This window comes from Nerophis lumbriciformis, linkage group LG11, assembly GCF_033978685.3.
Source record: "Nerophis lumbriciformis linkage group LG11, RoL_Nlum_v2.1, whole genome shotgun sequence".
NCBI lineage: Eukaryota > Metazoa > Chordata > Actinopteri > Syngnathiformes > Syngnathidae > Nerophis > Nerophis lumbriciformis.
In genome coordinates this window covers 39,282,035-39,297,847 of record NC_084558.2, presented here as the reverse complement: position 1 = coordinate 39,297,847, position 15,813 = coordinate 39,282,035, and the positions used below count along the sequence as shown (strand labels likewise).

The following is a 15,813-nucleotide window of genomic DNA, read 5'->3' as shown; positions in this document are numbered from 1 at the left end:
CCCCAAAAGGGACAAGCGGTAGAAAATGGATGGATTGATTTTTTTATCATATTATTTTTATATTGGTCATATTATTTTTTTGTTATGTTAATTTTTAGTTATTTTCAAAGGTTCTTAATTTTCATTATTATTTTCCATTTTATTTATTGCTATTATTACAACAATTTTTCTCACTTTTTAAAACGTTTTTATTTATTAATTCATTATGTACCCCGCCCGCCGCCCGAATGCAGCTGAGATAGGCTCCAGCATCCCCCGCGACCCCAAAAGGGACAAGCGGTAGAAAATGGATGGATGGGTGGATTTTTTTATCATATTATTTTTATATTGGTCATATTATTTTGTTATGTTAATTTTTTGTTATTTTCAAAGGTTCTTAATTGTCATTGTTATTTTCCTTTTTATTTATTGATATTATTACAACAATTTTCCTCACTTTTTAAAAAGTTTTTATTTATTAATTCATTATGTACCCCGCCCTCCGCCCGAAATATAGGCTCCAGCATCCCCCGCGACCCCAAAAGGGACAAGCGGTAGAAAATGGATGGATGGATGGATTTTTTTATCATATTATTTTTATATTGGTCATATTATTTTTTTGTTATGTTAATTTTTTGTTATTTTCAAAGGTTCTTAACTTTCATTGTTATTTTCCATTTTATTTATTGTTATTATTACAACAATTTTTCTCGCTTTTTAAAAAGTTTTTATTTATTAATTCATTATGTACCCCGCCCTCCGCCCGAATGCAGCTGAGATAGGCTCCAGCATAACCCCCGCAATCCCAAAAGGGACAAGCGGTAGAAAATGGATGGATGGATGGATTTTTTTATCATATTATTTTTATATTGGTCATATTATTTTTTTGTTATGTTAATTTTTTGTTATTTTCAAAGGTTCTTAATTTTCATTGTTATTTTCCATTTTATTTATTGTTATTATTACAACAATTTTTCTCGCTTTTTAAAAAGTTTTTATTTATTAATTCATTATGTACCCCGCCCTCCGCCCGAATGCAGCCTGAGATATAGGCTCCAGCAAAACCCCCGCAATCCCAAAAGGGACAAGCGGTAGAAAATGGATGGATGGATGGATTTTTTTATCATATTATTTTTATATTGGTCATATTATTTTTTTGTTATGTTAATTTTTTGTTATTTTCAAATGTTCTTAATTTTCATTGTTATTTTCCATTTTATTTATTGCTATTATTACAACATTTTTTCTCACTTTTTAAAAAGTTGTTATTTATTAATTCATTATGTACCCCGCCTTCCGCCCGAATGCAGCTGAGATAGGCTCCAGCACCCCCCGCGACCCCGAAAGGGACAAGCGGTAGAAAATGGATGGATGGATGGATTTTTTTGATCATATTATTTTTATATTGGTCATATAATTTTTTTGTTATGTTAATATATAGTTTATTTTCAAAGGTTCTTAATTTTCATTGTTATTTTCCACTTTATTTATTGCAATTAATATAAAAAATTTTCTCACTTTTTTGAAAGTTTTTATTTATTAATTCATTATTTATATCTTTTTTTTTTTTTTAATATGTATTTTAAAATATATTTTATTGCTCTGTGTGTGTGTGTGTGTGTGTGTGTGTGTGTGTGTGCGTATTCCTGCTTTTTTCACTGGGGCGGTATAGCTCGGTTTGCTAGAGTGGCTGTACCAGCAACTTGAGGGTTCCAGGTTCGATCCCCGCTTTTGCCATCCTTGTCCCTGCCGTTGTGTCCTTGGGCAAGACACTTTACCCACCTGCTCCCACTGCTTTAAAAATGTAACTTAGATATTGGGTTTCACAATGTAAAGCGCTTTGAGTCACTAGAGAAAAGTGCTATATAATTCACTTCACACTTCATGAGTCTGTGCATGAAAAAAATAAAGTAAAAACAAATAAACATAAATAAAAAAAAACCCATAAATAAATAAACATAAATTAAAAAAAATAAACACAAATAAAAATAATAAATAAAAAACAAATAAAGTATTTAATCTACCGTTTTTAAATTATTCTCATTACCATTCTTCTCTTATTGGCTGATAAAAATCACATGCTTCTACTTATTATTTCCAGTAAGTACTAATAAGTTGAAAAGCAGCATTAAAGTCACTAATCCTTCCTTGCCATATAAAGTACTAGGGTTAAAAAAAAATGTGTATATTTGAGAAGAAGAGGCCAATGGAAGAGACGTCCACAAGTGCTGCCCTCAGCCCTGACTCACGTTGCTCTCTCCTCCCCTCGCATCTTCATCCTCACTCCTCCTCCTCCTCACTCTCTCTCTCTCTCCTTCAGGATCACTTTTTTCCCTCTCCGGACTCTCCCGTCACTCACTCACACAATCCTCCCGGCTCTCTCCGAGCATCGTCTCCGCGTCCGCCGTTCTTCAACCCCCCTCCCCGCCCGGCAGCCACCATTCCCGCCTTGGAGAGCTCCACGCTGGCAGCGCCGCCCCTTCCCCGGCTGAGCATCGGGCGCAAGACCCTGGTGGCGGCCGCAGTGGGGGTCATGCTGGTCCTGGTCCTGGTGGTCATCATCCCCGTGCTGGTCAGCTCCGTGGGGTCGGGCGGCGGGGAGGACGGCGCCGGCCGCTACGAGATGCTGGGGACGTGCCGCATGGTGTGTGACCCCTTCCCCACGGGGGAGCCCGTCACCGCCGAGCTACAGGTGGAAGCCGGTTTGGGCGATCACAGCATCGGACCGCCGTTGCACACGTACGGTGCTCACGGCTCACCCGGCAGACACGGACGCCCCGGCAACCCCGGACCCCCAGGCCCACCTGGAGAACCAGGTCCTCCGGGACCGAAAGGTCCCCCTGGGGATGCCATGGACGTGGTCCGGAAGGGGATTCTCGGATTCGGGGGCAAAGGCTCGGTCAGCACCACCACCTACACCACCACGCCCCGGGTGGCTTTTTACGCGGGACTCCGGAACCCGCAGGAAGGTTACGACATCCTCCGCTTTGACGACGTGGTGACCAACATCGGGGGAAACTTCGAGGGCGCCACGGGGAAGTTCACCTGTAAGATCCCCGGCACCTACTTTTTCATATACAACGTTCTGATGAGGGGCGGAGACGGCACCAGCATGTGGGCGGACCTCATCAAGAACGGTCTGGTGGGTGAACAACTTCCTTTAAAGTTAAACTACCACTGATAGTCACACACACACACTCGGTGTGGTGAAATTACTCTTCACCACCTTGTTCCACCCCCTGGGAGGTGAGGGGAGCAGTGAGCAGCGGCGGTGGCCGCGCTCAGGAATCATTTTGATGATTTAACCCCCAATTCCAACCCTTGATGCTGAGTGCCAAGCAGGGAGGTAATGGGTCCCATTTTTATAGTCTTTGGTATGACTCGGCTGGGGTTCGAACTCACGACCTACCGATCTCAGGGCGGACACTCTAACCACAAGGCCACTGAGCAGTTTTGATACCTGTTAGCATGTTAACATTAGTATACAAGGTTTTTTTTAGCAAATATTTTAGGTACACACTTTAGAGTAATATAGTTTGGTATTTGACAAGTTACATTTAACATTTTCGCATGCTTTTTTGCTCATTTTGCAGGTATACACCTTAGCGGCAAACATTTTGTTACTGGACGAATGATACCTGTTAGCATGTTAACATTTGTATACTAGTTTTTTTTTAGCAAATCTTTCAGGTACTCACTTCAAAGTAATATAGTTTGGTATTTGACACGTTACATTTAACATTTTTTGCATGCTTTTTTGCTAATTCTGCAGGTATACACCTTAGCGGCAAACATTTTGTTCCTGGACGAATGATACCTGTTAGCATGTTAACATTAGTAGACTAGTTTGTTTGTTTTTTAGCAAATTTTAGGTACACCATAGTTTGGTATTTGACATGTTACATTTAACATTTTCGCATGCTAACATTAGCATGCTAGCTTTTTTGCTCATTTTGCAGGTATAAACCTTAAGGGCAAACATTTTGTTACTGGACGAATGATACCTGTTAGCATGTTAACATTAGTATACTAGTTTTTTTTAAACAAATCTTTCAGGTACACCACACGTTACATTTAACATTTTTGCATGCTAACATTAGCATGCTAGCTTTTTTTGCTCATTTTGCAGGTATACACCTTAGCGGCAAACATTTTGTTACTGGACGAATGATACCTGTTAGCATGTTAACTTTAAAATACTAGTTAGTTTTTTTTCCAGCAAATTTTAGGTACACCACTTCAGATTAATATAGTTTGGTATTTGACAAGTTACATTTAGCATTTTCGCATGCTAACATTAGCATGCTAGCTTTTTTGCTCATTTTGCAGGTATAAACCTTAGCGGCAAACATTTAGTACCTGGACGAATGATACCTGTTAGCATGTTAACATTAGTTTTTTTTAGCAAATCTTTCAATTTACACCACTTCAAAGTAATGTAGTTTAGTATTTGACACGTTACATTTAACATTTTCGCATGCTAACATTAGCATGCTAGCTTTTTTGCTCATTTTGCAGGTATACACCTTAGCGGCAAACATTTTGTTATTGGACGAATGATACATGTTAGCATGTTAACATTAGTATACTAGTTTTTTTTTTAGCAAATCTTTTAGGTACACCACTTCAGAGTAATATAGTTTGGTATTTGACACGTTACATTTAACATTTTTGCATGCTAACGTTAGCATGCTAGCCTTTTTACTCATTTTGCAGGTATACACCGTAGCGGCAAACATTTTGTTACTGGACGAATGATACATGTTAGCATGTTAACATTAGTATACTAGTTTTATTTTTTAGCAAATCTTTTAGGTACACCACTTCAGAGTAATATAGTTTGGAATTTGACATGTTACATTTAAAATTTTCGCATGCTAACATTAGCATGCTAGCTTTTTTGCTCATTTTGCAGGTATACACCTTAGCGGTAAACATGTTGTTATCGGACGAATGATACCTGTTAGCATGTTAACATTAGAATATGAGTTTTTTTTTTTTTTTAGAAAATCTTTCAGGTACACACTTCAGAGTAATATAATTTGGTATTTGACACGTTACATTTAACATTTTTCACATGCTAACGTTAGCATGCTAGCTTTTTTGCTCATTTTGCAGGTATACACCTTAGCGGCAAACATTTTGTTACTGGACGAATGATACCTGTTAGCATGTTAACGTTAGAATATGAGTTTTTTTTTTTTTTTTTTTTTTTAGAAAATCTTTCAGGTACACACTTCAGAGTAATATAATTTGGTATTTGACACGTTACATTTAACATTTTTCGCATGCTAACGTTAGCATGCTAGCTTTTTTGCTCATTTTGCAGGTATAAACCTTCGCGGCAAACATTTTGTTACTGGACGAATGATACCTGTTAGCATGTTAACATTAGTATATTAGTTTTTTTTAACAAATCTTTCAATTTACAACACTTCAAAGTAATATAGTTTGGTATTTGACACGTTACATTTAACATTTTCGGATGCTAAAATTAGCATGCTCGGGAATAATTTTGGTGATTTAACCCCCAATTCCAACCCTTGATGCTGAGTGCCAAGCAGGGAGGTAATGGGTCCCATTTTTATAGTCTTTGGTATGACTCGGCTGGGGTTCAAACTCACGACCTACCGATCTCAGGGCGGACACTCTAACCACAAGGCCACCGAGCGGGACACGGAGTCACAGGAGCATGAACCCACCAGCGCGCCAAGTCATGCGTTCATGTGTGTCGTGATCGCGAGCTGCGACTCGGTGTGTATCCCGGAATAACAACAACGCACAGTGGCAGGCTGCCAGACTGCGTACGTGTGCACATTACACGGGCCGCGACTCGGCGACACGTCAAAACGTGGCCCCGGGTTGTGGCCGGTTCAAAGCCCGGGGGGTCGAGTTAAAAAGAACGACGACAAACTTTGTTTTAGAGCAGGGGTGTCAAACTCATTTTAGATGGGGGGCCACATGGAGGAAAAATCTACTCCCAAGTGGGCTGGACTGGTAAAATCACGACACGATAATTTAAGAATAAAGACAACTTCAGCTTGTTTTCTTTGTTTAAAAACAGAACAAGCACATTCTGATTCTGTTGGGATTTTTTTACACTTACATGTCGCGGTTAATAGTATTCTATCTTTGTTTGTCGTTATTTATATGTGGAGGGAAGTGCGGCAGCACGTCTGCAGGAGCAAAGGTCACCGCCTCGGACAATGGTGTCGAGGGTGGAGCACCATCAGCTAGGGGCGGGGCGTGTGTGGGACGGCGAGACACAGCTGGCAGGTGATTAGATTTCACAGGTGGTACGTGTTAATCTAATCATCTGTTGTCTTTAACAGTAAGCAGCCGGGAGCACATTACCATTTGTTGGTGATGGGTCCGGCAACACCGATGCATCGGCGCATGCGTCGAGCTCATAGAGCAAAACCCTGTGTCGGTACGCGTACCGCTTTTAGAAAGTCACGTGACAGATCATGAGCTGTTTCGGTCACGTGACCGATACGTGAACTGTGTCGCACTGACGCCTCCTCTGTGCCCTGTGAGCGGGTCTTTTCCACAGCCAGAGAAATAATAACTAAGAAGAGAAATCGTCTAAAATTTAATACGTTGGAAAAACTGTTTTTTTTTAATAAAAATGTGTAAAAAATAAATAAATTAAAAAATCAAAAAAATTCCCAGTCCACAAGCATCCTCATTCATAACACGTTCTCTTAGATTTCCATGTTATGATACATTTTCACATTATTTATTGATTGTATCTAAAAAAGATTCAAATATATTTTTATTTAAATGAAGATATGATATAATCCTAAATGAAATACAATGACTTGGTTTATATTATTGTATATACTAGGTCACAAAATCAGTGTCAGTTGAGTCGGTCCATAGGTTGCCTGTAGGGATTTTTAATGTCCAGCAGATTTATTATTTATTTATTTATTTATATTTAGTGACACAGTATCGACACAGTGTTAATACAGTTTTGCAATGTGTCAAAACGCTTTGTGACGCCTCATCAACCCATCACTACCATTTGTACCTGCGATTGGCAAACATTTTAATAGTCAAAGGGTTTTTAAAGCTCCCGGCTGCTTACTGTTAAAGACAACAGATGATTAGATTAACACGTACCACATGTGAAATCTAATCACCTGCCAGCTGTGTCTCGCCGTCCCACACAGACACCATTGCCCGAGGCGGTGACTTTTGCTCCTGCAGACGTGCTGACGCACTTCCCTCCACATTATTTTTTCTGAATAAATGATGTGATAATATTCATCAGTCAACTCATTGGTGTTCATTTTCAATCTATCAAGATAAAAAAAATTATATCAAAATCAAATTACAGGATGTTATTTATGTAGTTTGATCATTTTCCTTAACTGGTGCACTCACATCATGTGTTTTTTTTGGTTTTTTTTTACATCCATCCTCCATATGTAGCATAATCTACAAAGATACAAATAATTGGTATTGCGACATCTAGTGGACACATTTAGAACAGCAGTTTCTTTCATTCAAAAATTTCGGCTCATTTTTATACTTAGCAAACTCATCCCGCGGGCCGGATAAAACCTGTTTGCGGGTCTGGTATCTTGCTCCGAACGTCTCAAAGTCAAGTCATTGGGAGCCACGCCATGCTGTGCACTTTTTAATACACTCCCTAGCATAAAAACATAATATTAAACAAATATTAAAAATATCCAACAGGTCCACAAAATGGTTTATCTAATATATCATATTAGTGAAGTGAATTACATTTTTATAGCGCATTTTCTCAAGTGACTCAAAGCGCTTTACATAGTGAAACCCAATATCTGAGTTACATTTAAACCAGTGTGGGTGGCACTGGGAGCAGGTGGGTAAAGTGTCTTGCCCAAGGACACAACGGCAGTGACTAGGATGGCGGAAGCGGGGATTGAACCTGCAACCCTCAAGTTGCTGGCACGGCTGCTCTACCAACCGAGCTATACCGCCCCTATATCATATCTTTTTATTAGATTAAATCTTGATATTTATTGTACGTGACAAAATAACCACCACAACCAATCACAATAACTGTATATTAAAGTTAAAAAAGTTAAAGTACCACTGATAGTCTCACACACACTAGAAGTGTGGTGAAATTACCCTCTGCATTTCCCCCTGGGAGGTGAGGGGAGCAGTGAGCAGCAGTGGTGGCCGCGCTCGGGAATCATTTTTGGTGATTTAACCCCCAATTCCAACCATTGATGCTGAGTGAGGTAATGGGTCCCATTTTTATAGTCTTTGGTATGACTCGGCCGGGGTTTGAACTCACAACCTACCGATCAGAGGGTGGTAGGTCACTCTAACCACAAGGCCACTGAGCAGTTTTGATTTCTGTTAGCAAATGATACCTGTTAGCATGTTAACATTAGTATACTAATTTTTTTTTTAGCAATTCTTTCAGGTACACAACTTCAAAGTAATATAGTTTGGTATTTGACACGTTACATTTAGCATTTTTGCATGCTAACATTAGCATGCTAGCTTTTTTGCTCATTTTGCAGGTATACACCCTAGCGGCAAATATTTTGTTACTGGACGAATGAGACCTGTTAGCATGTTAACATTAGTATACTATTTTTTTTTAGCAAATCTTTCAGGTACACCACTTCAGAGTAATATGGTTTGGTATTTGACACGTTACATTTAACATTTTTGCATGCTAATATTAGCATGCTAGCTTTTTTGCTCATTTTGCAGGTATACACCTGCAAAATGTACAGTACAGTAACTCCCAAAAAGATAAAGACAATTTTTAGGTTGACATCGTCAAAAGATTTGTTACCAACTTAGCCAATGGTTAACACATTTTGCAGATTTTAGCATGACACGTCCATGTAACCTAGTTATAACCGCCGAACAAATCTCGGTTTTAAGGCAAAACCTAAGATAATGTAAAAACGATGTATAGTACGATTAATATTTTTCTGTACTAGTACACTAACGAGTACACTAAAGTCCGATAACTTTGGAATCAAGCATTTTAAGCTCATTCTGTCAAAAGGTTTGTGACTAACTCGGCAAATGGTACAAGAATTTTGCAGATTTTAGCATACAATGTCCATATAAACTGGTTATACAATAACTGCCTGAAAATCAAGAAGAGCTCTCTTGCTAAAAACAGAAAATAACGTAAAAACAACATAAATTACGATCAGTTTCTCAGTATTAATATACTAATTTCCAGTAACTTAAAATAAGGAAAATACGTTTTGAGTTATGGGTCATTTGGCTAATGGTTTACACATGTTGCTGATTATAATGTAAGATAATAATATCAACTGGCAAACAAATCAAAAAGATAGCTCCTGTGAGTTTTAGAAATAAACAAAAAGTAAAAAAATTAAGTAAAAACACAAAATACTTTATATCGTTTTTTGGTTTTTAGTATGCTAATTTTCGTTAGGTTTAGATGATGCTTGAGAATGAAGATTTAACTGCGTCGAACCTCAAAAGCTGCGTGAGGAACTTGGCTAATAGCTTAAGGTTTTCTTCGAACGCTTACAAAGTTTTGAGAAAATAACGCAAACACGACATATTGTTCAGTTAGACTGCATTAATATGCTAACTTATGATAACTTTGTTACGACGAGCACAATGGTTGGATGCTGAGGATTGACTATAACGTTATAATTCCGGCAAAGGCCAAAAAATTGTGTGACCAATTTATGAATTTTACTGATTTCAACCTAAAATATAAACGGAAATATATACAGTACACACCTTCTCCTTATTCAATGTGTTTTCTTTATTTTCATGACTAGAGTAGATTGTCACTGAAGGCATCAAAACTATGAATGAACACATGTGGAGTTATGCACTTAACCAAAAAAAGGTGAAATAACTGAAAACATGTTTTATATTCTAGTTTCTTCAAAATAGCCACCCTTTGCTCCGATTACTGCTTTGCACACTCTTGGCATTCTCTCGATGAGCTTCAAGCACACCTGTGAACTGAAAACCATTTCAGGTGACTACCCTTTGAAGCTCATTGAGAGAATGCCAAGAGTGTACAAAGCAGTAATCAAGTTAAGTGCATAACTCCACGTGTTCATTCATAGTTTTGATGCCTTCAGTGACAATGTAGATAGTCATGAAAATAAAGAAAACGCACTGAAATGAGAAGGTCTGTGTAAACTTTTGGCCTGTACTGTAGATGTTTTCGTCACGTCAACAGAACATTAAGAAAGAGTTTGAATGTCGTGTATCGGACGCCTCGGTCTCCTTGGACGCATCCTCGCTCATCCATGCGGACTAGACACTGGCCGAGAGTTGGTGTGCGGCCGAGAGGGTGGAGTCGGCTCTCTTGGTTGCTTTGTTGGGTCTGCTCTTGTCTCTGGCCATTTTACCATGAATTGATTAACATGGACCCCGACTTAAACAAGTTGAAAAACCTATTCGGGTGTTACCATTTAGTGGTCAATTGTACAGAATATGTACTGTACTGCGCAATCTACTAATACAAGTTTCAATCAATCAATCAAGAACTCCCCCCACCCCAGCAGATGACGGCGTGGAACAACGCAAAGGCCTCCACAGTGTGTGTGGGTGTTGAAGTGATGTTTTCGTTTGGTTGCTTGTCTATGCATGGCGCAATAGTGTGTGCGCAATGTATATTATTGGATGATTATTTTTTGTTGTTTTCCTTTAGTGGCTGTGTGTAGAAGTGGCACTGCTAGAGTGGCATCAGCTCTGCTCTTTAAATGTCTTTAATGTTCTTTGATGTTTCCCTATTACACACATGATTATGTGTGCTATGGCTATCAGGTTTTTTTTATTCTTCCTTGGCCCAGGCTTAGACTTAGAGGAGCGATCCTGTTCTGTCTCCCTGTAATGTTTGTCTGATCTTGAATGGGATATTGCTGAAAATCTGAATTTCCCCTCTGGGATAATTAAAGTACTTCTGATTCTGATTCTGAAGTTAATGCCGATGTTTTTCCCCGCATTAGGTGAGGGCCAGCGCAATCGCCCAGGACCAGGACCAGAGTTACGACTACGCCAGCAACAATGTCATTCTGCACCTGGACGCGGGCGACGAGGTCTTCATCAAACTGGACGGGGGAAAGGCCCACGGCGGCAACAGCAACAAGTACAGCACCTTTTCGGGCTTCATTCTCTACGCCGACTAGCCGGGGACCACGGCGGGTCGCTTGACTTTCACTTGCAGCCAGGACGACGTTGCCCGTAGCCACCGATCTGCGGTCGGGCGGGCGGATTGGCGGTTACGGGAAACGGGTCTACCTCTTTGTCCATTCAGGGTGCCTATGCCGCGGTTCCGACAACCCGACCCAACGGCGACGATTCCGACAGCGTCATCTCCAAACACATCTCGTTTGCTGGTGTTCTTGCATTCTTCCTGTTAGCACGCTAAGATGTGAACTCAGGCGTCGGAATGAGATAATCGTTTTAGTGAATAAGCTCTGATATTGAATCTTGTCAGTCCGAGTCCTGTCTTGTTCAAGACCTTGATTGAATATTTGTGCCATTCTACCATGTGACGTGCCAACTTGTGAGTGTCTGTTGAACTCAAGCATGCAGCACCTGTCGTTACGAAGAGTAATTAAAGGTCCACTATTATGCCATTTTTCTGATGACGTTCTAACAGTAAGATTTAGGACTTTGTGAGAATGAGGGTACTCTGCAGTGGACATTTGTGTTTTGCTGAAGACGGCTATTTTTTTCCACATAAGAAATTGACTAACAAAAAAAATGTCCGCTGCGGAGGATGCTGGTTGTCATGGAAATATCCCAAATCGGACAATGCTTCACAAATGTTGCGAATTTCAGCATAAAACGGTGACAACTGCCAAAAAACCCTAAGGAACGCTCTATCTCGACTTAAGAAAAATGTAAGATTATGAAAAAACCACGTACAATACATGTTTCTCTGGACTAATACGCTAACTTCCGACAACTGCAAAATTTGCAATCTATTTGCCAATTTTGCAGATTTTAGTACCAAAGGTCCGTATAAACTGGTTATATCTGCCAAACACATAACATGCTGGTTGCCATGGAAATATCCCAAATTGGAAAATACTTGACAAATGTCGCAGATTTCAGCATAAAACGTCCAGACAAACTGGTAACAACTGCCAAAAAAAACAAAGAAACGCTCTCTCTCAGCTTGAGAAAAATCTAAGATAACGTAAAAACGAGGTACGATCCATGTTTCTCTGTATTAATACACTAACTTCCGACACCTACAAAAATTGTCATCTATTTACAAATTTTAGTATCAAGGGTCCGTATCAACTGGTTATAACTGCCAGACACATAAAATGTCCACTGCGGAGGATGCTGATTGTCATGGAAATATCCCAAATTGGAGAATCCTTGACAAATGTTGTGGATTTCAGCATAAATTGTCCAGACAAACTGGTAACAACTGCCAAAAAAACCCCCAATGAACGCTCTCTCTCGGCCTGAGAAAAATGTAAGATCACGTAAAAACGACGTACGATCCATGTTTCTCTGTACTAATACACTAACTTCCAACACCTGCAAAAATTGTCATCTGTTTGCAGATTTTTCAGATTTTAGTACCAAAGGTCCGTATAAACTGGTTATAACTGCCAAACACATAAAATGTCCACTGCGGAGGATGCTGGTTGTCATGGAAATATCCCAAATTGGAAAATACTTGAGAAATGTTGCGGATTTCAGCATAAAACGTCCAGACAAACTGGTAACAACTGCCAAAAAAACCCCAAGGAACGCTCTCTCTCGGCCTGAGAAAAATGTAAGATAACGTAAAAACGAGGTACGATCCATGTTTCTCTGTACTAATACACTAACTTCCGAAAACTGCAAAAATTGTCATCTATTTGCAAATTTTAGTACCAAAGGTCCGTATAAACTGGTTATAAATGCCGGACACATAAAATGTCCACTGCGGAGGATGCTGGTTGTCATGGAAATATCCCAAATTGGAAAATACTTGACAAATGTCGCAGATTTCAGTATAAAACGTCCAGACAAACTGGTAACAACTGCCAAAAAAACCTAAAGGAACGCTCTCTCTCGACTTGAGAAAAATGTAAGATTACGAAAAAACCACGTACAATTCATGTTTCTCTGTACTAATACGCTAACTTCCGACACCTGCAAAAAATTGTAATCTATTTGCCAATTTTGCAGATTTTAGTACCAAAGGTCCGTATAAACTGGTTATAAATGCCGGACACATAAAATGTCCACTGCGGAGGATGCTGGTTGTCATGGAAATATCCCAAATCGGAAAATACTTGACAAATGTCGCAGATTTCAGTATAAAACGTCCAGACAAACTGGTAACAACTGCCAAAAAAAACCCAAGGAACGCTCTCTCTTGGCTAGAGAAAAATCTAAGATAACGTAAAAACGAGGTACGATCCATGTTTCTCTGTACCAATACACTAACTTCAGACAACTGCAAAAATTGTCATCTATTTGCAGATTTTAGTACCAAAGGTCCGTATAAACTGGTTATAACTGCCAAACACATAAAATGTCCACTGTGGAGGATGCTGGTTGTCATGGTAATATCCCAAATTGGAAAATACTTGACAAATGTCGCAGATTTCAGTATAAAACGTCCAGACAAACTGGTAACAACTGCCAAAAAAAAACCAAGGAACGCTCTCTCTTGGCTAGAGAAAAATCTAAGATAACGTAAAAACGAGGTACGATCCATGTTTCTCTGTACTAATACACTAACTTCCGACACCTACAAAAATTGTCATCTATTTGCAAATTTTAGTACCAAAGGTCCGTATAAACTGGTTATAACTGCCTGACACATAAAATGTCCACTGCGGAGGATGCTGGTTGTCATGGAAATATCCCAAATTGGAAAATATGTGACAAATGTTGCGGATTTCAGCATAAAACGTCCAGACAAACTGGTAACAACTGCCAAAAAACCCAAAGGAATGCTCTCTCTCGACTTGAGAAAAATCTAAGATAACGTAAAAACGAGGTACGATCCATGTTTCTCTGTACTAATACACTAACTTCCGAAAACTGCAAAAATAGTCATCTATTTGCAAATTTTAGTACCATAGGTCCGTATAAACTGGTTATAAATGCCTGACACATAAAAAGTCCACTGCACGGGATGCTGGTTGTCATGGAAATATCCAAAATTGGAAAATACTTGACAAATGTCGCGGATTTCAACATAAAACGTCCAGACAAACTGGTAACAACTGCCAAAAAAACCCCAAGGAACGCTCTCTTTCGGTTTGAGAAAAATGTAAGATAACGTAAAAATGAGGTACGATCCATGTTTCTCTGTACTAATACGCTAACTTCCGACAACTGCAAAAATTGTCATCTATTTGCAAATTTTAGTACCAAAGGTCCGTATAAACTGCTTATAACTGCCAGACACATAAAATGTCCACTGCGGAGGATGCTGGTTGTCATGGAAATATCCCAAATTGGAGAATCCTTGACAAATGTTGTGGATTTCAGCACAAATTGTCCAGACAAACTGGTAACAACTGCCAAAAAAACCCCCAATGAACGCTCTCTCTCGGCTTGAGAAAAATCTAAGATCACGTAAAAACGAGGTACGATCCATGTTTCTCTGTACTAATACGCTGACTTCCGACACCTGCAAAATTTGTAATCTATTTTCCAATTTTGCAGATTTTAGTACCAAAGGTCCATATAACTGGTTATAACTGCCAGACACATGAAATGTCCACTGCGGAGGATGCCGGTTGTCATGGAAATATCCCAAATTGGAAAATACTTGACAAATGTCGCGGATTTCAGCATAAAACGTCCAGACAAACTGGTAACAACTGCCAAAAAAACCCAAAGGAATGCACTCTCTCGGCTTGAGAAAAATCTAAGATAACGTAAAAACAAGGTACGATCCATGTTTCTCTGTACTAATACACTAACTTCCGACAACTGCAAAAGTTGTCATCTATTTGCAAATTTTGCAGATTTTAGTACATACCAAATGTCCGTATAAACTGGTTATAACTGTCAAACACATAAAATGTCCACTGCACGGGATGCTGGTTGTCATGGAAATATCCAAAATTGGAAAATACTTGACAAATGTCGCGGATTTCAGCATAAAACGTCCAGACAAACTGGTAACAACTGCCAAAAAAACCAAAGGAACGCTCTCTCTCGGCTTGAGAAAAATCTAAGATAACGTAAAAACCACGTATAATCCATGTTTCTCTGTACTAATACGCTAACTTCCGACACCTGCAAAATTTGTAATCTATTTGCCAATTTGGCAGATCTTAGTACCAAAACCAAAGTACACATAAACTGGTTATAACTGCCAAACACATAACATGTCCACTGCGGAGGATGCTGGTTGTCATGGAAATATCCCAAATTGGAAAATACTTGACAAATGTCGTGGATTTCAGCATAAATCGTCCAGACAAACTGGTAACAACTGCCAAAAAAACCCAACGGAAAGCTCTCTCTCGGCTTGAGAAAAATGTAAGATTACGTAAAAACGAAGTACGATCCATGTTTCTCTGTACTAATACGCTAACTTCCGACACCTGCAAAATTTGTAATCTATTTGCCAATTTGGCAGATCTTAGTACCAAAACCAAAGTACACATAAACTGGTTATAACTGCCAAACACATAACATGTCCACTGCGGAGGATGCTGGTTGTCATGGAAATATCCCAAATTGGAAAATACTTGACAAATGTCGTGGATTTCAGCATAAAACGTCCAGACAAACTGGTAACAACTGCCAAAAAACAAAACAACGGAAAGCTCTCTCTCGGCTTGAGAAAAATGTAAGATTACGTAAAAACGAAGTACGATCCATGTTTTTCTG

General features: G+C 39.3%; 1 protein-coding gene across 1 annotated transcript; it reads left to right on the top strand.

Annotated features, from left to right (window-relative positions):
• Positions 1-2,494: 2,494 nt before the first annotated feature.
• Positions 2,495-12,481, top strand: LOC133610397 (C1q-related factor-like). Its single transcript, XM_061966609.2, has 2 exons — positions 2,495-3,121; positions 10,950-12,481. The coding sequence occupies exons 1-2, from the start codon at positions 2,513-2,515 to the stop codon at positions 11,127-11,129; spliced, it is 789 nt and encodes a 262-aa protein (XP_061822593.2). The 5' UTR covers positions 2,495-2,512; the 3' UTR covers positions 11,130-12,481.
• Positions 12,482-15,813: the final 3,332 nt, after the last annotated feature.

What these genes read in the sequence shown, in the direction of transcription:
- LOC133610397 (XM_061966609.2), top strand. Translation starts at nt 2,513, where the DNA reads ATGCTGGTCCTGGTCCTGGTGGTCATCATCCCCGTGCTGGTCAGCTCC. An exon ending in ACCTCATCAAGAACGGTCTG is followed by an intron (nt 3,122 to 10,949) that starts GTGGGTGAACAA and finishes TCCCCGCATTAG; the next exon opens with GTGAGGGCCAGCGCAATCGC.